This window comes from Felis catus, chromosome E1 (assembly GCF_018350175.1).
Source record: "Felis catus isolate Fca126 chromosome E1, F.catus_Fca126_mat1.0, whole genome shotgun sequence".
Classification (NCBI taxonomy): domain Eukaryota; kingdom Metazoa; phylum Chordata; class Mammalia; order Carnivora; family Felidae; genus Felis; species Felis catus.
The window spans coordinates 55,577,060-55,600,233 of NC_058381.1; the positions used below are offsets into that span (position 1 = coordinate 55,577,060).

General features: G+C 49.3%; 2 protein-coding genes and 1 long non-coding RNA gene across 7 annotated transcripts in view; 2 read left to right on the forward strand and 1 right to left on the reverse strand.

Moving 5' to 3' along the window:
* The first annotated feature begins 81 nt into the window (after positions 1 to 81).
* ARMC7 (armadillo repeat containing 7) lies at positions 82 to 19,964 on the forward strand. 4 transcript variants are annotated; one of them, XM_023243964.2, is made up of 4 exons: positions 84 to 437; positions 532 to 675; positions 3,084 to 3,088; positions 5,309 to 7,054. In XM_023243964.2, exons 1-4 carry the CDS (start codon positions 347 to 349, stop codon positions 5,462 to 5,464), a joined length of 396 nt encoding a protein of 131 aa, XP_023099732.2. In that variant the 5' UTR covers positions 84 to 346; the 3' UTR covers positions 5,465 to 7,054. The 4 variants fall into 4 exon arrangements, 3 of the variants coding, with proteins under 3 accessions (XP_011287659.2, XP_023099732.2, XP_003997189.2); XR_891108.3 differs by lacking the exons at positions 3,084 to 3,088; positions 5,309 to 7,054 and adding exons at positions 7,061 to 7,214; positions 18,330 to 18,466 and having other exon boundaries at positions 85 to 437; XM_011289357.3 differs by lacking the exons at positions 3,084 to 3,088; positions 5,309 to 7,054 and adding an exon at positions 18,330 to 18,470 and having other exon boundaries at positions 82 to 437; positions 532 to 611.
* Position 19,965: 1 nt separating this feature from the next.
* On the reverse strand, positions 19,966 to 21,787 carry NT5C (5', 3'-nucleotidase, cytosolic). Its single transcript, XM_011289437.4, has 5 exons — positions 21,569 to 21,787; positions 21,057 to 21,157; positions 20,913 to 20,973; positions 20,453 to 20,567; positions 19,966 to 20,335 (listed from the first exon to the last, which is right to left on the reverse strand). Exons 1-5 carry the CDS (start codon positions 21,752 to 21,754, stop codon positions 20,181 to 20,183), a joined length of 618 nt encoding a protein of 205 aa, XP_011287739.3. The 5' UTR covers positions 21,755 to 21,787; the 3' UTR covers positions 19,966 to 20,180.
* Positions 21,788 to 21,800: 13 nt separating this feature from the next.
* LOC111557784 overlaps positions 21,801 to 23,174 on the forward strand; it is a 33,032-nt gene continuing 31,658 nt past the window's right edge. For both annotated transcript variants that reach the window (XR_006589943.1, XR_006589944.1), the window contains exon 1: positions 21,801 to 22,344. This is a non-coding gene — a long non-coding RNA (uncharacterized LOC111557784). The remainder of the gene's footprint in view (positions 22,345 to 23,174) is intronic.

Here is a 23,174-nt window from a genome sequence, read left to right on the forward strand (position 1 = left end):
AGAACGCGCCGCTCACGCGCGCCGAGCGCAGGAACGATCCGGCCCCTTGTTTGCCTAGGCCCGCCCCTTCCGCCCTCTGGGGTGGGGCTAAGTGAGGCTTCCGCCGGAAACCTGGAATCGAGCAGAAAACCAAGCTCGGAAGCTAAGCTCTGGTTGTTGCTAGTCCCTCGTCCTCGTCTCCTGCGTCCAAATTTAGGTTTTCACGCCCAGTTTTTACAAGGTCCTGAGGCCTCTCCTCACCCCCACATTCCAACTTCGGCAGAACCTGAGGCCAGGAAAGGAACCTATTTTCGGCCTCACCTCCCACTCTCCTGTCCTTCCCCGGTCCCCCTCTGCCCCCCCGACCATGGCCCAGAAGCCGAAGGTAGACCCCCACGTCGGGCGCCTGGGATACCTGCAGGCACTGGTCACGGAATTCCAAGAGACGGAGAGCCAAGGTGAGAAGGGCAGGGTGGGGGGCAGAAGACGGGGCAGTGGTCCGGCCGCCACAGCCGTTCCAAACCTGGCCCCAATGCCGCTTTTCTACCGCAGACGCCAAGGAGCAAGTACTGGCCAACCTCGCCAACTTCGCCTATGACCCCAATAACTACCAGTATCTGCGGCAGCTGCAGGTCCTTGATTTATTCCTCGATTCGCTGTCGGAGGAGAATGAAAACCTGGTGGAGTTTGCTATTGGTAAGGATGGGGCAGATCTCCCAGATGCCTGATTTGACTTGGTGAGATAAGTGAGTCATTGGGAAAGGAATCTTTTAAGCAGTCCCTCTGCTGAGAAGGCAGGTCGTCTCATTGTCTGTACCAGCGATGTCTGTGCCACCTCCTCGGTTAACACATTGTCCCGGGTCACAGCTAGCCTGAGTCAGGTCTGCAACTAATGCCCAGGACTTCCTCTGCATGCGTGCTTTCCCTCCCACTTAGAGATGAGATAATAATTGAGGGAATGGATTGAAGCCACTTGAAGGGAAAAACGTTTATAGAATGCCGTTTTTAAACATCTCTATTAGAGGGGCGCCTGGGTGGCGCAGTCGGTTAAGCGTCTGACTTCAGCCAGGTCATGATCTCGCGGTCCGTGAGTTCTAGCCCCGCGTCAGGCTCTGGGCTGATGGCTCAGAGCCTGGAGCCTGTTTCCGATTCTGTGTCTCCCTCTCTCTCTGCCCCTCCCCCGTTCATGCTCTGTCTCTCTCTGTCCCAAAAATAAATAAACGTTGAAAAAAATTAAAAAAAAAATAAACATCTCTATTAGAAAAAAAAAAATTTTTTAAGTTTATTTTTAAGAGAGAAAGCGTGCACATGGGGGAGAGGCAGAGAGAGGGAGACACAGAATCCGAGGCAGGCTCCAGGCTGTCAGCACAGAGCCTGTCGCGGGGCTCGAACTCAGGAACCAAGAGATCATGACTCTAGCAGAAGTTGGATGCTTAACCAGCTGAGCCACCCAGGTGCCCCATAAACATCTGTGTCTTAATGTATTAATATCAGGAGACGTAGAGGTGATTTGGAATGGCTATGACTTCTGTAGTTGTTATGGTCTAAAACCTATGAAGTATTCAGTGGACATACTTATTGGGCATGTACTGTGTGAGGAAGTTACTGTTCTTGTTTTGTTTTTTTCTTTAAGTTTATTTTGAGAGAGGGAGAAGGGGCGGGACAGAGTCGGGGGAGAGAGAATCCTAAGCAGGTTCCGCACTGTCAGTGCAGAGCCTGATGTGGGACTTGATCTCAGGATCCATAAGATCATGACCTGAGTTGAAATCAAGAGTCAGATGCTTAGCTGCCTGAGCCACCCAGGGGCCCCTGCTGTTCTGAATGCTGGAGATATGGGGAACAAGTTGTGGAAAGGTCTTTGCCCTCAAGGAACTTACATTCTAGTAGGGGGAGACAGATGGTGAGCAAACAAACAAAAAAGCTGAGGCTCTGAAAGAAGTGAACAGGGTGATGATGGAGAGCATAGGTGGGAGCTGCTTCATTTCTGCCATCATGGGAAGTCATTGTAGAAAGAGGCCCAGCATGGTCAGGAACCCTAAAGCAGGAGGAGCCAGAAAGAAGGCTGATGTGGCAGGTATGGTGAATGAAGCAGATTGGTACAAAATGGGTTACAGAGGTGGGCGGCACCAGAATTTATAGGGACTTAGATCTAGGCCATGGAAAAGAGTTTGGATTTATTCTGAGGACAAATGTTCATTTTTCAATATGCATCTTAAAAAATAACGTTTTTCTACACAACCAAAGGAATCTTATTTACATAGAGAAAGAAACCTTTTATTTATTTATTAATTTATTTTAAAAGAGAAAACCCACACGCCTGCCAGTTGGGGAGGGGCAGAGAGAGAGAGAGAGAAAGAGAATCAATCACAAGCAGGCTCCGAGCTGTCAGTGCAGAGCCCCATGTGGGGCTCAGTCTCACGAATCGTGAGATCATGACCTGAGCTGAAATCAGGAATCAGATGGTTAACCAACTGAGCCACCCAGGCGCCCTGAGAAAAAAACATTTTATAATAAATCCATTATCACTTAATACTTATGCAAATTTTTCTAATAGTTCCCAAAATGACATTTTCCTGTTGGTTTGTATAAACCAGGAACCAATCCAGAATTCATGCATTTAATCTGGTTGTTATGTTCCTTAGCTCTCTCTTTCTCTCTTTCTGTCTTTCTCTCTTTTTAAATGAACTTCGTGTTTTATTTCTTTAATTTTTTAAATGTTTATTCATTTTTTTTTTTAACGTTTATTTATTTTTGAGACAGAGAGAAACACAGCATGAACGGGGGAGGGGCAGAGAGAGAGGGAGACACAGAATCGGAAACAGGCTCCAGGCTCTGAGCCATCAGCCCAGAGCCTGACACGGGGCTCGAACTCACAGACCGCGAGATCGTGACCTGGCTGAAGTCGGACGCTTAACCGACTGCGCCACCCAGGCGCCCCAATGTTTATTCATTTTTTGAGAAAGAGAGAGAGAGAGAGAGCATGAGCAGGGGAGAAGCAGAGAGAGAGGGAAACACAGAATCCAAAGCAGGCTGCAGGCTACGAGCTGTCAGCACAGATCCCACTGTGGGGCTTGAACCCACAAGCTGTGAGATCGTGACCTGAGCCAAAGTTGGCTGCTTAACTGACTGCACAACCCAGGCACCCTAAAAAAAAAAAAAAAAAAAATTTTTTTTTTTTTTTAATTAAGCTCTATGCCCAGTGAAGGGCTTGAACTCATGACTCTGAGATCAAGAGTTGCATGCTCCGTCTATGAGCCAGCTAGATGCCCCATGAACTTTGTATTTTACAACAGTTTTAGAAAAATCGCAAGAATAATACAGAGAGTTCCCATATATGCCACATCCAGCTTCTCTATTATTAACATCCTACATTAGTATGGTACATTTGTTACAATTAGTAAACCCAGTATTGATACATTATTAACTAAAGTCCACACAATTCACATTTCCTTAGTGTTTCTGTAATAGCCTTTTACTGTTCCAGGATCCCATCCAGGATACTATATTACTTTTAGTTGTCACATCTTAGGTTCCTTTGGACTTGCCAGTCTCTTAGACACTCCCTTTTTTTTTTTTTTTTTTTTTTTGATGGCATTGATGGTTTCAAGGATTGCCAGTCAGGTATTTTGTAAACTCTGCCTTAACTGGGGTTTGTCTGATGCCTTTTTCCTGATTAGACTGGGTTATGGGTTTGGGGAAGGACAGCCACAGAGGTTAAGTGCCGTTTTCATCACATCACACCATGTCATGGGGCCGTGCTCTCAGCATGACTTCTCACTGTGGGTGACGGCTTTAATCACCTGGCTGAGGTGGTGTTGGTCAAGTTTCTCCACTGTAAAGTTACTCTTTTTTCTTCCTCTTTCCATGTACTCTTTGGAAGGAAGTGACTACATAAATTGTCTCCTTTTGGGGAGCTTGGCTGGCTCAGTCAGTGGAGCATCGAACTCTTGATCTTGGAGTTGTGAGTTTGGGTGTAGGGATTACTTAAAAAATAAAATCTTTAAAAAATAATAAATAAAAAATTAAAAAATAAGTTATCTCTTTTAATCATTAGTAGACCCTTCTTTTGTAACACTAAATATTAAAGGATCCAGACCAGTTCTGCAGAATTTCCTGCCTTCCTAATTGTCTGGTTGCCTCTTTCTGGTGTCATTTATTTGTTCCTCTTTCCCCTTTATCTTCTGTAGCCTAGAAGTTAGGCTGTAGGCCTTGATAGAATTAACTAAAACTTTTTTTTTTTTTTTTGCGCTGAATACATCATTGGTAGGTGTGATTTAAAATTTTGAAAGACCATCCAGGTTGGCCCCTTCTATTTGGGGTACCTGGGGCCAGAGTACAAATGGGGGTCGTCCCTCCTCTTGTCACCACAGTAGGTCTCACATCCTTAGGTGTGGACATCCTGGCTCTGTCCATACCTGCTCTGTGGCCACTCCTTAGGACTTAGGAGTGTCCGCACAACAGGGGTTGCACACACCATCGTTCGAGTCCACCCGCCTGGGAGTCAGGATCCAGGAAAGAGGCCCATGCAGTTGTGGGAGCAGGTTCAGGGCCTAGAGCTCCAGGTATGGGGCAGAGGAGGATGGGCTCTGGGTGGACTCCCTGGACTCTTCAACCTGTGGAGAAGGCTCTTAGAGTGAAGCCCTCTGAAGCAGGGCCAGGAGCCCCAGTTGCCCAGGTGTACGAGTGGTGCTGGCTCGTGTCTCTGTCCCTCTGGAAGGTTATTATGCTAAGTAAATATTCTAAACAATCGGTCACTTTAAGATTTTCTTCTGTGTACGTCCTCCAGCCCCTCCCTCTGCTCCACAGCTTCTGCCATCTGAATGGTGACAGTGGCCCCTGCGGAGCATGTGGCTAAACCTCCACCTGGGAGCAGTAGAGCTCCTCCAGCTCAAGCTTTTGACTGGAGAAAACTTGCATGAAAGGAGCAGTCAACCAAAAAAAGTTTTTGCAGGATCAGGAAGTAACTTTCCCAAGGCAGGAGCTCTCTGAGCCCCTGGTGTGCTGGGCCTGGCCTGGATTCTTGCTCTCCTGGGCAGCTTCCCAGAGTGGGTGATCAAGCCCTGGACCTAGAATCCCCAGTCCCAGCTGTTCCACTTCCTAGCTGATTCTTGTGGTTGAGTTCCATCTGTCCCTTCTTTGAGACTCATTCCCTCACCTGTGTTTGCCCTACTCTGCAGGACTGTCGGGGGAACAGACGCACGGGTGCGTGTGTCTGTCTCCGTGAAGGTACTTTGCCTAGCTGGTTACTCTGTTAGTATCATTGTCACCAAGCTTTTCCCTGCCACTTTTCCTCCTTATTTTCTCTTCCTCTCCTTCCCACCAGCGCAAGATCCCTAATCCCCAGAATAGTAGCTTTCCCAGCCTTGAATCCCTCCATGGGGTTGTCGGCAGAGTAGATTTCTCTTGTATTTATTGTGCGAGACCGAGAGTCCCTGTCATGCTTAGGTGCACGTCTTGCTGTTGCTGTCATTTCCTTTTCTCTTAATGTTGCTGGCCCTAAATGGTCAGCTGTCGGGTGCTTATTCCACTAACAGGCTCTGTGCTGTGCTTTGTAGCTTTGACTCTTTCGTGGCCTGAGATTGTGATCTCCACGAGGACAGAGCCCAGCTTTGCCTATCTCTGGGGAAGGGGAGGGAAGGGCCCAGAAGGTGCAGAGCATTAACCATGACTTGTTGCTGCAGCCCTGAGTGGGGTTGGTTCTGGAATAACTGGCAGAGAGAAGAGGTGGGTTAGATTGCCTGTGGCCCACAGAACCAAAACCAGTGTCCGTTGGTTGGCAAGGAGCGTAGTGAGTTTGGTAAGAGCTGGGCTTTGGGGTCAGGCAGGCCTGGGTTCAAGTCCTGGCTCTCCCGCTTAACTCCTGGCCTGTGATTTGCCTTCCCTCATCATGTCAGGCGGGGCAGCACCAGTACCTGCCTCACAGAGTTGTTGAGAGAATCAAATGAGATCAAGTGTCTGTAGCTGCAGGATCCCCTAGGCCTCCACCCCAAGGGCCTGGTGTCCAGGGCCCCCTCTGAGGATAAACAGTTCCCTCATCTCCCAAAGAGGAGGTGGGATGGCATGCTGTCCTTCACGAGGGGAACCACTTGTCTGCCTCAGGGGTTCTTTCCTTCTGGAAAAACACTGAATAATAGAAAAAATAATGAAAGTTGATCGTTGGCCTCCCAGCGAGTGTCTGGGCAGCATTAGGCAAAGGGAGCCTGGCCCTAATGCACGTGTTGGCGCTGCACCCGGGCCCCCCTAGCTACAGAGCTGGTGCTCTCGCACTTCGGAGGACGTGGAGTGATAGCTGGCACTCAGGGAGCACCCTCTGTGTGCCAGGCACTGCCTTCTGTGCTTTGTCGCCTCTGACCCTGAGACATTGAAAGTGGCGCTCATAACTTTCATTTTCCATAAGGAGTCTGAGGCTTAGGAAGGATCAGTGGGTTGGCCCGAGGTTTAAAGAGTGCCAGCCTGGGACAGAAACCAAGGCTGTCAGATTCTAGAAGAGGGCAGAGGAGTTCCCAGTTCCTAGGTCTGTGGAAGGTTGAAAGGCACTTCCTCCAAACCCTTCATGTTACTGATGAGGAACCAGGCATGGAGAGAGCCCTGCCCCTCGGCTGGTTCATGGCAGAGCAGGGTCCGAATGCAGGCTTCCTTCCGCCTGCCCTTGCAGCCCACCACAGTGGCAGGCATGCTTCTGGGGTGGTGCTGATGCGCTCAGCGCTGAGATGAGACCTCCTGTCAAGTGGCTCTGCCCGCCCTGGGGGCTGAGGGCCTGACCGCCAGCCCTTTGGTTCAGCTGCAGTTGTTTTTGTGGGCTGTGGTGGCAGGTCTGAAAGCTGCACTGTGGCGAGTTGGGGTCCCTGACCATTGACTTTCCGGGGGGCCATCTTCCTGTGACCTGTGAAATACCCTGGGGAGGATGACTACAACCTTAAAGAAGAATCTGGTTCCGGTGGTTGCCTGTAGCCCGCAGGGATTTTTGAGTCTCTCTACCTTCCCCTTTCTTGGCCTTTTCTTTTGTGGATTTGCCCGTTTAGAACAACTGTAGAACTGTTTTACCTTTTGGTTGTAGTCCTGGCTGCCTTTTTCCCCTCGGGGTGAAGGGCTCTGGTTGGGAGCTGTTATGATAAAAGCTGCCTTTCTGGATGCCTACTGTCTGCCCACGGCGTGCCCACAACTTGCCAGCACATGCCCACCTTGTACCAGCACTGCCTGCAAGGTCTCTGAGTGTGTCACCAGCCGCAAGGCAGGTAGGACTCAGCCCTCTTTATGTATGAGGAAACAGCTCTTCAGTGAGGTTAGGTCCATTGCCTGGGGCTCACACTGTTAGTGATGACTAGAGCCAGGAATTTACCCAGTCTCCCTGGATCCAAATTCCATGCCCAGGGGACCCAGCTGGCAGACCCAATGCTGAAACTACAGAGCATCGTCTTCCTTTGTTCTTTGTTTCCACTGCACCTTGCCATTTCCACGCTATCTGTGCACAGCCCGGGGCCTTGCTTGATCGCCCACTAAGAGGAGCTGCCACTGGGAGACAGCAGTGGTTCGGGCCAGAGCTGCCCTTGTTTGGGATGGGAGGTGGGAGTGGGTGAATTACAGAGAGCCAGAGAAAAAGCCTGGATCTCAGTAAATACTCAAATGAGTGAAAGAATTTGGAGCTCTTGCTCCAAATGAAGCCTTTGGCATTAATTTGGGAATGTTTGCCCAAAGCACTATTGGTTGACTCTCACGCGTTCTAGATGCAGTGTGTTCACCACTGCATCAGCCTAGATGCTGTATGGAGACACAAAGGAACCAGGAGAGGGCGTCTGGGTGACCCAGTCAGTTGAGCAAGCATCTGACTCTTGATTTCAACTCGGGTCATCATTTCATGGTTCATGAGTTTGAGCCCCGAGTGGGGCTGCACACACACAGTGCAGAGCCTGCTTGGGATTCTCTCTCTCTCTCTCTCTCTCTCTCTCTCTCCCTCCCTCCCTCCCTCCCTCCCTCCCTCCCTCTCCTTCTTATGCTCGCTCATGCTGTATCTCTCTCTTTCAAAATAAATAAACTTGGGGCGCCTGGGTGGCGCAGTCGGTTAAGCGTCCGACTTCAGCCAGGTCACGATCTCGCGGTCCGTGAGTTCGAGCCCCGCGTCAGGCTCTGGGCTGATGGCTCGGAGCCTGGAGCCTGCTTCCGATTCTGTGTCTCCCTGTCTCTCTGCCCCTCCCCCGTTCATGCTCTGTCTCTCTCTGTCCCAAAAATAAACGTTGGAAAAAAAAAATTAAAAAAAAAAAATAAAAAATAAATAAACTTAAAAAAGTGCCAGAAAACTTACAAAAAAAAAAAGAGAGAGAGATGCCAGAAGAGAATTCTCTGCCTCCAAGAAAACTGGTTGAATCTTAGGATATCACAGAATACTTGGCAGTTTTGTTACTAAATCAGGGTTCCGGGGAGCACCTAACTGGCTGCATTGGTTAAGAGTCTGACTCTTGATCTTAGCTCACGTCTTGAGTTCAGCGCTGGACGTGGAGCCTACTTAAAAAATACATAAAAATAAATAAAACGGGGTTCAAGTAAGTGGCTTCCCAGAATTCATGTTAAATTACTTTCCCGGTTTCTATTTCCTGCAATACATGTAGTTGCCACCAGATGGTGGTGGTGCTCAGAAAAAGACCAGTATTTAAAAAAGAAAAGAAAAGAAAAGAAAAAAAGACAAAGATAAATCCTCAGCAATCTCTGGGGAAAAAATTTTTTTTTAATACTTACTTACTTTGAGAGACAGCGCACACACATGGAAGAGGGGCAGAGAGAGAGGGAGACAGAGAATTCCAAGCAGGCTTGCATTAGTGCAAAGCCCGACATGGGGCTCGATCCCACAAACCGTGAGATCATGACCTGAACTGAAACCAAGAGTCAGACACTTAACCAGGTGAGCTACCCAGGCGCCCCCCTGGAAATACTACTTAATAAAATTGAAGGCAGGCACTCCCCATGACCCAGAATTGTATTCATAGGGTTAGGGTACATGCACATGCAGACACATGCAAAAATGTCACCAGCAGCATGATCTATAACAGTTCCAAACTTGAAACAGTCAATAATAGAGTGGATGCTGACATTATGGGATATTCATACTGCTCACTTAGCAAGGTAAATGAACAATCTGTAGCTACATGTAGTAATCTTACCTGACGTTAAGCAAATGGTGCTCCACCACACATAATACATACAGTGTAACTATATTTCCGTAAAATCCAAAGATAGGCGGAAGTGAGTTATGGTATTAGTATAGCAGGGGTATATATAGTAAAATTATTTTTTATTAAAAATTTAAAAGTTCCTGCTTGTTAATTAGAAATTATTAAACTATTACAAGTCAGGAAGGTGTTCACCTCTGATGGGAGAGAATTGGATCAGGAAGGGACATGCAGAGGCTTTTGGGTTGCTGACTATTTTCCTTCTTGACCTTGGTGCTGGTTACATGGGTACGTGCATTCTCATTGTTAAACTCTACCTGTATGTGTCATTTCTTTCTGTACATGTGGGTTGAAGGTATGGCCCTGTGCCAGCCTCTGGGGCTATAAACAGGTGCGTGCTTGGTCCACATGTACTGCGTGCTGAGTGGCGGGGGCGGTGGTGGTACTTGATCACATTTTTTCAATTATCTTGAGCCATTTTGCTGATAAAGAAACTGAGGCTTAGAGAAACTGAGTTGCTTGCTCTGGTCACCTAGGTCCTCAGTGGCAGTGCCAGGAATCTAACTAGATCTGCCCACCTTTGCTTTGTCCTCCATATTCTGGGGCTTCACTATACCTCCTTCTCTCACTGATGAGTTAGGTAGGCTCCTGGGATCATACAGCTTTCTGCTTAAAAAGGAATTCCTTGGGGCACCTTCTGCCTCAGTAGGCATGCAACTCAACTCATGATCTCGGAGGTCATGAGTTCAAGCCTCACGGGCTTAGAGTTCACGTCAAATAAAATGAAACAAAACAAAAAGCAAGGAAGGGGTGCCTGGGTGGCCAGTCAGGTAAGCACCCAACTTCAGCTCGGGTCATGATCTCATGGTTCGTGGGTTTGAGCCCCATGTCATGCTGTCTACTGTCAGTGTGGAGCCCCATGTCCACCTCTCTCTCTGCCCCTCCCCTGTTCTCTTTCGAGCGCATGCTCTCTTTCTCGGTCTCAAAAATGAATAAACATTAAAAAAAAAAAAATGAATTCCTCAGCCATCCGTCTGTGGCAGGATTCCCCTTACAGAAAGGGGGTGACGTCAGTGTTCTCACCCCACTGCTTCCTTCCACACTAGCTGGACCAGGGCAGTCTCTGCCCTCCCTCCTGGACTTGCAGAGACCAGTTTCCCTTCCACTTAGTTCTGGACCCAAGCAAGGTGTGTGTGTCTGTGTCTGTGTGTGTGTGTGTGTGTGTGTGTGTGTGTGTGTGTGTTAATTTATGTGAATACATGATTGAGTCACATGGTACAGAATTCAAAAGGATATGTCGTCAACAGTAACACCTTCTGTAGCCTCTTCTGGAAGCAGCCATTTACTAGTTTCTTTTATATCCTCCCAGAGATTATTTTCAGGATTTATGAACAAATATGTGTATTTACACTTACACCTTTTTGCAAGTTCTACGCTTGTGGTGGCATATGATATGTATGTTCTGCTTTTTCTTTCTTTTCTCTCTCTCTCTCTCTTTTTTTTTTTTTTTTTTTTTTTAGCTTAGCATCATGTCTCAGTGCACCTGCAGTATCAGCCCATAAGGAGCTGCCTCATTCTTTGTGAATGCTGCCTGCTATTCTGTGCAACGGAGGCAGGGGCACATTTAGGGGTGGCCATTCAGGTTGTCTCCACTTCGCCCTCACAGGTGGTGCTGCAGTGGAATACCTTATTTGTATGTCATTTCTCCCCTGTATGGGGTATGCCTGTAGAGTAAATTTCCAGAAGTGAAATATAGGTCAGAAGTGCGAAAAGCCTTGTTTTTCCTTCTTTTGATGTAATTTGACGTTTGTTATTATGGGAAACATTCATGAGTTTAGGTCAAAACTACGTGCAAGGCATTTTCAAAAATTTTTTTTTCAACGTTTATTTATTTTTGGGACAGAGAGAGACAGAGCATGAACGGGGGAGGGGCAGAGAGAGAGGGAGACACAGAATCGGAAACAGGCTCCAGGCTCTGAGCCATCATCAGCCCAGAGCCCGATGCGGGGCTCGAACTCACGGACCGCGAGATCGTGACCTGGCTGAAGTCGGACGCTTAGCCGACTGCGCCACCCAGGCGCCCCTGTGCAAGACATTTTCAGAGAAGCCTATCTTCCATCTCTAAGCCTGTCACCTTGTTCCCCTCCTGTTTACACATAATGGTAGCTTTCTCTACTTACTGTTCTGTCTCTCCACATTTAAATTTCAGAAAGAACTGTTTTCAAGATGCTAAAGTAAAACCCAAGGATAAATAGGCTCAGATGAAGACTTTTATCTGGGATGGGCTGCATCCAGCCCAGTGCCCTGAGGCGTCTGAATCATCAGAGGGCATAAAGTCTTGGGCCACTCTCTCCTAGGGCATGACCTCATTTAATTCCCCAGAACAATCCTTAGACCTTCCTGTCGCGGCATCAGTGCCCTTCTTGCTGTGTGACCTGAGGTCCCCTACCTGACCTCTCTGAGCCTTCGGCTTTCTCATCCTTGGTTTTACTTGGGGTTTTTCTCTCTTGCCTCTCCTGGGGGTTTCTGTGGTTCCGTGTGTCTAGAAGGGCCCTGCTTTTGCCTCTTATTCTTTTTTTTTGTCTTGTCTGGTTTGCCTGAAACACTTTCATCAGCCAGTCAGAACTTGGTCTCCCTTTTGTTTGGTAACCACGGTTTAAATGGCAGCACCATCAACATACAGTGACGTGCACATATCTTAAGTGTCAGTTTGACGAATTTTTTTTCTTGAACTTTTTCTTGTTTTTTTTAAGGTTTTAAATTTTGGTTAGTTAAAATTCAGTGTAATATTAGTTTCAGGTGTATGATATAATGATTCAGCATTTCCACACAACATCCAGTGCAGTTTATTGGATTATTAAATTCATTAAGGTATATGTATATCTATGTAACCACTAAAATCAAGACCTAGAATGTTTCCATCTCCCCAGAAAGGTCCCTTTCCCAGTTAGTGTCTTCCACCCCCCCAGGTAACAAATATTCTAACCCATGGGTTTTACCTGTCCGTCCGTCCGTCTGTCCTTCCTTCCTTCCTCCCTCCCTTCCTTGATTTGATTTGATTTGATTTATTTAATGTTTATTTATTCTTGAGACAGAGACAGAGCGTGAATAGGGAAGGGACAGAGAGAGAGGGAGACACAGAATCTGAAGCAGGCTCCAAGCTCGGAGCTGTCAGCACAGAGCCTGACACGGGGCTCGAACCCATGAACTGTGAGATCATGACCTGAGCCACAGTCGGACACTTAACCGACTGAGCCAGCCAGGTGCCCCATATTTTATTTATTTATTTTAATTCTTATTTACTTTTGAGACGGAGAGCGATAGACCATGAACACGGAAGGGGCAGAGAGAGAGGGAGACAGAATCCAAAGCAGGCTCCAGGCTCAGAGCTGTCAGCACAGAGCCCAGTGTGGCCCAAACTCACGAACCATGAGATCATGACCTGAGCCAAAGTCGGATGCTTAACCAACTGAACCACCCAGGTGCCCCCAAGATTTTATTTTATTTTATTTTTTATTTTTTTAAACATTTATTCATTTTTGAGAGAGAGACCTAGTGTGAGTGGGGGAGGAGCAGAGAGGGAGGGAGACACAGAATCGGAGGCAGGCTCCGGGCTCTGAGCTGTTCGGCGCAGAGCCCGACGTGGGGTTCGAACTCATGAATCATGAGATCATGACCTGGGCCAAAGTCAGATGCTCAACCAGCTGAGCCACCCAGGCGCCCCACCAAGATTTTATTTTTAAGTGATCTCCACACCCACCATGGGGCTGGAACTTACGACCCTGAGATCAAGAGTCACATGCTCCACCAACTGAGCCAGCCAGGTGCCCCTGTTTTGCCTGTTCTTGAACTCCATCTGCATACAATCACACAGGATGTACTCCTGTGTCTGGTTTCTTTCACTCAGTGTTTTTGATATCCATCCAGATTTTTACAGTGTCCTTAGTTCATGTCTTCGTATGAATATGCCACAATTTGTTCATCCGTTCACCTGTTGCTGGAGATTTGAGTTGTTTCTAATTTAGAGCCTTTATGAAGAAAGCTGTTAGTTTGTACACAAGTTTTCTTGTATAGGTATGTACTCCTTTTTCTCAGAATTACGTAGAAGTGAAATTGTTGAGTCCTAGGGTAGGTGGATGTTTAACTTGTGAAGCTGCCACATACTTTTCCACCTTCATTATGTAGTGTGAGACCCCCATACCCCCTGTGTATGAGAATTCCAGCATCCCCACCTCCCACCAGCTCTTACTATTGTCGTTCTGCTTTGTTTTAGCCATGATAGGCGTGTGGAGGCATCTGATCCTGCCTCTGAGAAGTAGCTATGACCACGGTGTCCTACACTGGCCCTATTGTGCAGAGTTATCCAAGTCTCTGTTCATTTTTTACATTGTGTTCATCTTTCATTGATAGTAATATATTTTAAATCTTTTTTGTTATGTTTATTCATTTTGAGAGAAAGAATAACACACACACACACACACACACACACACACACACACACACACACACACTCAAGCCGGGGAGGGGCAGAGGAGAGAAGGAGAAAGAATCCAAAGCAGGCTCCGCACTGTCAGCACATAGCCTGATGTGTGGCTCAGTCCCACGAACTGTGAGATCATAACCTGAGCTGAAATCAAGAGTCAGTCAGCCAAAATCAAGACACTCAACCAGCTGAGCCACCCAGGCGCCCCAGTAATATATATTTCTTTATATGTTAAGTCTATTATTATATAATTTAATACTTAATATATATTAATAGACTTTATATATTAAGTCTATTAATTTTGTTAAATGGTGTCATTTGATGAGGTTTTGTTTTTTTTTTGAGCAGCAAGCAAAAGTTTATTAGAATATAAGATTAGAAAGGAAGAATAGGAAAGCTCTCTTTACAGAGAGAGATAGAGCACGTGTGGGGGGAGGGGCAGAGAGAGGATCCCAAGTTCAACGCGGGGCTCAAACTCCCAAAACACGAGCTCATGACTTGAGCCAAAATCAAGAGTCAGATGGTTAACTGACTGAACCACCCACGTGCCCTGGCTTTTACTTTCTAGGTGAAATTCAGCTTTTTTGTTTTGTTTTTTTTAAATCCTTTTCCTGGTTACAAAAAAATTTTTTTTTCATGGAGGAAAACTTGGAAAATAAAATAAAAATGACTCCTAATCCTGCTGCACAGAACTAAGTATTGTTAGCATTTTGCTGTGTTTCCAGCTTGTCTTTTTTTAATGTATCTGTTTACTGAGCATGTGTTATATGCCAGCCTGAGGCGACAGCATGGGACAAGACAAAGTTCCCACCCTTGTGGGATTTGTTGTCTAGTGGGGCAACCTTCAGTAAACATGATGACCAGTAACTAGGTGTGAAGGAAGGAAATGAAGGTGGGGAGGGGGCTGGTTAGGGGTGTCACAGAAGGCTCTCAGAAGAGGTGACATCTTATTGGGCTTGCTTTTTTTATTGCATTTTTATCGTATATTCAGTTTGATGACTTTCTTTCCTCCTCAACCTTATGTTGTAAGCATTTTCCCGTATTAAATATTCTTTGAAAACATGATTTTTAAGAACTGTATAATTTTCCATCAGATGGATGTACTGAACTTTATCTAACCAGCCTGCTATTGTTGGGCATTGTTTAGGAAGCTTCCAGTTTTTTGTGTTACCCTCTTCCTACAGCCCTCCTTAGTTCTTTAGGGCAGGGTCACAGAGGTAGACTCAGGAGGGATAGCTCAAAGCACCCACGGCCTGGGCTTCTCCTGGGTCCTCTGGCTCCATTTTGGGTGCTCGTGTTGAGACTTCTTGCCCCCCCGAAGCCCCTCTCTTTCCAGACCTTCGTGTTCTCCCCTCTGAGGATCGCTGCCAGCAAGGCAGAGGGGCTTGAAGAAGTGCCTGTGGTTGGGCCCCAGGCAGTGGTGAGCTCTGTCTGGCAGGCGCAGGATCCACCCTTGGAGACTTCCTAGGTCTCCAGATAGGGAGCAGATCGGGGCAGCTGTCCTGAGGCCTCCTCCTGCCTTCACCGTCCAGCACGTGCCATCTGATTATCCCCCAGCCTGGGTGGCAGTGTCCCGCCCAGGCACATCTGTGTGTGATGGTGACTCACTAGCTGAGAGTGACTCAGGATTCATCTTATCATACTTTACAGCGGAGACAAATCCTACCCTCTGCCCCCGGTCCATTAGACTACGGTGTGGGTAGGAGGCTGGTTCACCGCTTGTAGTTCAGAAGACGTGGTGTAGGTGAGTCCGGGAAGCCAGAGGCCTGCCAGAGCATTTCTACTTGTGCCATGAGAGTGGCATAGGGTTTCCATCCCTGGGACTCGGGGCAAGTTACTCAACAGCTCAGCTTCCGCTGAAATAGGGGTGATAGCAACACTTCATGGGGTTCAGTCATGTTCCCAGCATGTGTCTGGTGAGAGCACCCCATTGCAGGTCCCTGGGTTGCAGAAGTAAACCAGAAAGCAGGGCCTTGCCTTATGGTGTCCAGTGACAGGGACAGACAGCAAGTATGGAAGGCAGTCAACAGGAGGACCCCAGGATATGCTCAGGCCTCTGAGTGTCCCATAGGGAGGGAGCTCCCCATCAGAGTGCCTTGTCTCCCTCACCTCGTGACTCTGAGAGCGCCACTAAGCTGCTTCCTTCCCTCCGAGGTGCTCTGAGCCACAGCTCGAATGCCAGCACTGCAGAAGCCTGGGACGGGGGCAACACCTCAGGAAGCCGTCCCATCCCCCAGCCCGTGGCCATTCCACCCTTACTCCCCTGCCCCCACCTTACCCCCCCCTCCCCCGGCTCACTGCTTTACAACCCCTGCAACAAATATTTGTGGAGCACCTCTTGCGCCCAGCACCAAGGACTTGACCTCAAGGCACGTACCTTCTGGTGGGGCTTGGCAGTTAGCAAGAAAACCAACCTGCCAAGATGGTTTCTGGGAATACTAAGCGTATAAAGAAGACGTGCAGTGATGAGGCAAGTGCCATGGTCATGGTGGGGAGTGGCTAGTGGGTATTCCAAGGAAACCTTACTGGTGAGGGAGTAGTGAAGGGTTGACTCCCAGCATGAGGGAGGCAGCATGTGAAAATCTGGGGCCCAAAGGCCCTAAGGATGGGCTGAGGTGGTGGCTGTTGCAAGTGACAGGGACAGAGAGGACAGACTAGATGGTGTGGGGCTGTGAAGACCTCAAAGGGGAGTTCAGATTTTATTCCAAATACAGTGAGAAGTCCCTAGAGGGTAACTGGATAAGACCTTTAAAGACATTTCCCTAGGGGCACTTGGGTGACTCCATTGGTTAAGCATCTGACTTCAGGTCAAGATCCTGGTTTGTGGATTCAAGCCCAGAGCCTCATGTCAGGCTCTGTGCTGACAGCTCAGAGCCTGAAGCCTACTTTGGAATCTGTGTCTCCCTCTCTCTCTGCCCTTCCCCTGTTCATGCTCTGTTTCTCTGTCAAAAATAAATAAAATGTTAAAAAAAATTTTTTTTAATTTTTTTTTTTAACATTTTATTTATTTTTGAGACAGAGAGAGAACATGAAACATGAACAGGGGAGGGTCAGAGAAAGAGGGAGACACAGAATCTGAAACAGGCTCCAGGCTCTGAGCTGTCAGCACAGAGCCTGACGCAGGGCTCGAACCCACGGACCGCAAGATCATGACCTGAGCCAAAGTTGGATGCTTAACCGACTGAGCCACCCAGGCGCCCCCCCCAAAAATTTTTTTTAATAAATAAATTGCACTGCATCCATAAGGTAGTCACTACATGGCCATTAGATGGTGCCATGGTTGTAGATCTGTGGGCCTGGAAAGATGTTTACAAATACGTTGTGGGGCTTTTTTTTTTTTTTCCAACGTTTATTCACTTGAGAGAGCATGAATGAGGGAGGGGCAGAGAGAGAGAGGGAGACCCAGAATCCGAAGCAGGCTCCAGGCTCTGAGCTGACAGCACAGAGCCCGACGCGGGGCTCAAACTCACAGACTGTGAGATCATGACCTGAGTTGAAGTCAGACGCTTAACCGACTAAGCCACCCAGGCACCCCTACGTTGTTTTGTGTTTTAAAGTTTGTTTATTTTGAGAGAGAGAGAGTGCAGGGGAGGAGGAGAGGGAGAGAGAATCCCATGCATACTCCGTGCTGTCAGTGCAAAGCCCAGTGCAAGGCTCCATCTCATGAACCATAAGATCATGACCTGAGCTGTAGTCAAGATTTGGACACAACCCACTGAGCTACTCAGGCACCCTGTTTGTTTGTTTGTTTTTAAAATAAGCTTATTTATTTTGAGAGTGAGAGAGCATACACACATGAGCAGGGTAGAGACAGAGAGAGAGAATCCCAAGCAGGCTCCACGTTGACTCAAGGCTTGATCCCACAAACCATGAGATCATGACCTGAGCTGAAACTAAGAGTTGGACGCTTAACTAACTGAGCCACCCTGGCGCCTATATCACATTTTTATTAAATGTTTATATTTATTCACATATTTTGAAACTGAGGAATGAAAAGCAAATGTTAAATAGATGGTAGGATTAAGATGGCTTGTAATTTGGCTTCTAGTATTTATAACCGCTTTATTGAGATAGTATAAGCTGTACATCCTTAAAGGATATGATTTGATATGTTTTGACACGTATACACCTGTGAGACCATCACCTTACCTATGTTTTTTAATTCTGTAAAGTGATGTATTACAGATTTTATTTTTTTCCTTTAATTTTTTTTTTAATGTTTATTTTTGAGAAGGAGACACAGAGCATGAGTTGGGGAGTGGCAGAGAGAGAGGGAGACACAAAATCCAAAGCAGGCTCCAGGCTCTGAGCTGTCAGCACAGTGTCTGACGCAGGACTCAAACTCACAAGCCACAAGATCATGCCCTGAGCCAAAGTTGGACGCTTAACCGACTGAGCCGCCCAGGCACCCCTGTGTTTTTGCTTTAAAAAAAAAAAAAAAAAGGAAAGCATATTAACCATTGAACTGGCTGAACCAAGAGGGGAAGGGATTGGTACCCACTTCCTGAAGGCTAGGCTGTGATGGGCAGGTGGGAACCTTGAAAGGAAGGGCTGGGTACCAGAATGGACTTTGGATCTCTTGTCCCTGGGCCACCTTCTCATAGGCCTGGGCCCTTTCTCAGGACAAAGTGGGCCGAGAGAAGCTGGGAGGGGCGGTGGGAGGATGCCCAGGCCTGAGCATCCAGTCTCCCTTTGCCCTTCCCCAGGAGGCCTCTGCAACCTGTGTCCAGATAAGGCCAACAAGGAGCACATCCTGCAGACAGGGGGCATCCCCCTCATCATCAACTGCCTGTCCAGTCCCAACGAGGAGACCGTGCTGTCCGCTGTCACCACAATCATGTACCTGAGCTCGCCAGGCTCTGCCTCCCACCCTGAGCTGACTGCCATGCCCGTGGTGCAGTGCATGCTGCGCTTCTCTCTCTCGGCCAACACCAGGCTCCGGAACCTGGCCCAGATCTTCCTCGAAGACTTCTGTTCCCCAAGCCAGGTGGCGGAAGCCCGTAGCTGGCGGGCTCACTCTGCCCTGGGTATCCCACTGCCAAGGACTGAGGCCCTGCAGCAGCCCTGATCCAGGGAGATCTCATGGCCATTGACACCCTGACTGCTAGAGACAAGACCACAATCCCAGTGGGGACTCGGGGAGCGGGAGCAGCCTGGCTCCCACTGAGTGTGTTCTCCCCAAAAGGTGCCCTTTAAGGTATTTTAAAGGTGAGTTTTCTCAGTGTGACACATATTTACACTGTGATGAGAGGCATTAGATGAGTGAGGGAGCCAGACCTGGAGGCCCATGGAGGAGAGCAAAGGCCATTTCCATAGGTTGGCACCCTTAACCAGCTAGAAGTCAAGAGCCTGCCTCCTACCCCCCCCCCCAACCCCCTACTTGAGCCAGGCTCTCAACCTAATGTGAGAGAGAAGCAGCTGGGACCCTAGATCCAGAGGCCTTGCAGAAGGGGGTTTTCATAAGGAGCAGCTGGGCCTGGGATTAGAATTGTTCATGCTTGAGGGAATAGGAATTCTCCTTTCACAGAAGTATCTGAAGTAATCTTGAGGAATACAAGTGAGAAGCCAGTTCTGGGAAGTTGGTCATGCCCACTCCAGGGCTATGGAAGCTGGGTACCTACACCACAAGGTCTCCAGGCTGGGCACTGGGTATGGTGGACACCGGCCTGGAGAACTCTGTGGCCCGGGATCACCTGTTTATCCACACAGGCCTATCTGCCGGGCACCATGGGCTTCAAAGACGAAGGTGTGGTCTCTACTCTTGAGTGATGCAGTCCGCTGACTGTGAGTAGGCCATCAGGTGTTAAGACCACGAGTATGAGGGTGAGGACACATCAGAATAAGGCACAGACCCTTGAAGCTTCATATTCTCCCCTCACCACCCCATGGCCCTGGCCTGAACGCCTTGGCCTTCCTCCTCTGTCATCAGGGTTGGGTTAGTGAGGGCAGGTCCCCGGCCCTGGAAGTCTCAGATTCAGGAGGGCTTCGCGAATGCAAGAGTGGTGCTCAGGGAACACAGAGGACCTCCTGACAAAAATCTGTGGTTTAGAGTCCACAGTGTATGTTGACCAGCACAGGGGAAGCGGTGTGGGACGACCATGGGAAGTTGGGGTTCAGGAGCAATGGGGAGCTTCCTGGCCTCCCTTCTGCAGTCCCTCAAGGTTGACCTCCATGGCCACGATGAAAGATGGCAGATGCAAGAGGCATGGTATCCAGATGGGTGTGGAGGTGGGACTGAGGACAGGAGGAGGGACGAGAAAGCCTCCTCCTCAGCCTGCATTCCAGCTGCCCTCCCTAGGGCTCCTGTACCTCTACTTTCCCAAATAAAGGGCCTTTAAAGAGTGGTGAGCCAAAGTGTTTTATTAAAAAGGTTCCTGAGTAGTTTTCCCACCATGATTCCTTGCCGGCTGTCTTGTGGGTTCCAGGTGGCTGCCTTGTGAGAACCGAGGTTACTGTGTCTCCCTGCTCCACGGTGCCGGTGGCCACCGCCATGGCACTGCCCTGTCACCCAGCTCTGCTAGTGTTCCCTGATGGCCTGCCTTCCCTTCCTTCAGCTACTACCCACTGTCCCGGCCCCCCCGCTTGCTGTCTATGATCTCCCTCCAGTTGTCACTCCAGGAGAGCAGCCGTCTCCTTGTGGGGGGCAGGGCGAGGTGCTGGTTGTGGCAGCAGGTGAACAAAATGTGCTCCCAGCTTGGGGTCTCCTCTTGGCCTGGGACAGGATGCAAGAGAAAGGCAGGGAGATGCAGTCTATAATCTGGTTATTTTTACTCCCTCCCTAATCCAGCAGGCCAAATGCCTGGAAGGTTGCCAGGAAAACGGGTCTAACCTCGAATGGTGTCCTTGTCGTCAATGAGCAGGTCCCCCAAGACCACCGTCTTGTCCCTCGTCAGGATAATGCGCTCCACAAACTGCGGCCCCAGGTGATTCTCCACCCAGCGGTACTGTGGAGGGGGCACAGGTCGGTCAGCAGGGCCAGTGAGTAAGTAGGTGGGAGTGGGGTCTCCAGCCCTTGAGAGACGCTGCTCCCCTCCCCCCACACTTCCTGTGTTTCTGCCGGTTTATTTAAAAAAGGGGCTTTTTAAGTTTAATTATTTTGAGAGAGAGCACGAGCGAGAGAGCAGGGGAGGAGCAGAGAGAGAGGGAGAGAGAGAATCCCAAGTAGGCTAGGCACCTTCAGCACAGAGCCTGAGCCCTAAGCGACCGAGCCCCGGGTGCCCCTCTGCTAGTTTACTTTAATCCTCAGGATTTAGGAAGCAGTTTGCTATCAAGCGCTGGGGCAGCCGCACCTTCTCGGCCACACAGTGTTCATACTTCGTCAGAGGGCTGGTGCAGATGAAGACTTCGGTGCTGCACGCAAGGGGCGCAGGTTAGACTTAGGGTGGTGCCCTCCCTTCTTCTCCACCGCCCCTCCCCTCTTTGCCCTTTCTCACTCCTGCATGTTGTTCATCTCCTGCAGGGCTTCCAAGGCTCCAGGGATAGGCTCCAAGTCTAGGAAAAAGCCTGGGGCTTCATACACACTGGCCACTTTGTCCTGAAAGATACCATGTTCTTGTCCCAGCTTCTGCCTCCAGCAGATCTAGCCCCAGAGAGGACTCTCGAAAGATTCCTGGGGGGGGTTGGTCTCCAAATCAAAGCCTCGGGGATACGATTTTGCTAAGGGGGAAGCGCTCTGACAGACTTTCTCGTCCAAGGCGAACAATGGATTCTAAACGGAGGGTTTTGTTAAACAAAGGGGGAAGACAGTCTTGCCCAAGGGGAGGGCTCCCATTCTTGGGTGCCGTGTGGGGTCGGGGCTCGGGCTCCCTTGCATCCTGTGCGGTCCGGGCCCTTGCTCCCGGGTATCCTGCGGGGTCGGGACTCCTCGCTCCCGGGGACACTGTGGGGACTGGGGCTCCCTGCCCGCGGACACCCGGCGTTGCATTCCCGCCCTTTCCCTACTTACCGCCAGGTCTGGCCGCAGGGCTCGGTACTGCTCGCGGGCGAGGAAGCCGCGGCGCTTTTCCAGCGCCACGTGCGGCTCCCCGGGGAACCGGCGGCGGAAGCCCCGCAGGAGGCCGGCCTCGAAGTCGGCCAGCACGCCATCCATGTCCACCAGCACCCGCACCGGCCGCGCGCGCCGCGCCGCCATCGCCGCAGAGGCTGGGCCGGGACTGGGGGGGGAGGGGTGGGCGGGCAGGCGCGGGCCGCAGCTTCCGGAGGCGCGCGGTGGGCGGGCGCACCGGGCTCATTTGCATGGGCGCCGGTGAGCCGGGCGTCGCGGGAGGGCGCGACTTTCCCCTGGAGGCGGCGCGGGGCGGCCCGAGAGCGCGCCCGCCTGCACGTGTACCTCCCCCAACTCCGCGGGGGAACGTACCCGCTCACCCCAAGCGGACCCGGGCGGGCCGTGGGCTGCTCGAGGGCGGATCTCAAATTCTGCGATGGGTGAATCCTGTGGGGCTGGCTCCGCCCTTAGAGTCGCGACCGCGAGTCCCGGGGCCACCGGCACAACTCTGCCCTCCCTGCTTGTGGGACAGGGCACAGGATCGCGCCGGATCCCGGGCCAGAACTCCCTGAGGCCCGAATCATGGGGGCTCCCAGTAACTTTGGAGTGAATGACTGCTGAAGACCCCTGACTCGTGTGAGTAGAGCTCCTAAGAGATGAACTCATAAACCAGAGTTGGGAGCATCCACTTCATGCCTCCAGTCCCACCCAGAGGACACGATTTCCAACAAGCTCAGGTAATCGGGGAAGGTCCTTTCTGTGGAAGGGACACCGCTGTTCTAGAATTGGCAGTTACAGCCTCCTCTAGAAAATGCCTAACATGGCTAAGTTTTGTTGACGCTCCTTTGTAGATTTTTCTCAACTTCCTGACTACGTCCAAATACATTTTCCTACAAACCATAAACTCAGATTTGATTAAGTGACCCATCTTCCTCTAGTTCCCCATCTGAGCACCCAGTACTTCCAAACCAATGTTGAAACACATTACAAAGGGGAGACTAGCCTCTCCTTCTAAAGTGATCTAATTAAAAAACTCTCAAGAAGAGGTACAATCGCTGTAGGCAATAGTGAGTCCTCCAATGTTCCCCCTCCTTCCCATTCAAGTCACACAAACTGGGTTTATACCCAGTTTATACCCAGGCCAAAGTTTCAACGAAATACTGATTGTTCTGCCATCATCATAAAATCATTCAACTCCACTTTGTAAACCCTAAGCTTTCTAAGTAGAAAATTTAACACCCTTAGCAAACATGTTACATAGAATTTCATAAAATCTGTTCTGATAGTATCTGAATGATTGGCAGAGCTGTCCCTCCCTCACAACACTTGAAATTTGATTAGGCACTTATCTTCAAAAAATAAAAACTTAAAGCCAAGGTACAAGTGTGACACAAATCAGGGACATCTCTTTTCCAGGATCCCCACCATTAGAGAAGGGTACAGACAGGTTCCCTACTTCCAAAGAGGTTCCAATAGAAACCATAACTCAGGCTGGTATTTGCAGAGCTAACCTGTTTTCATCAAATCAGACGGATCCTATACCAAAGCTGTTGATTCTCCATTTTGC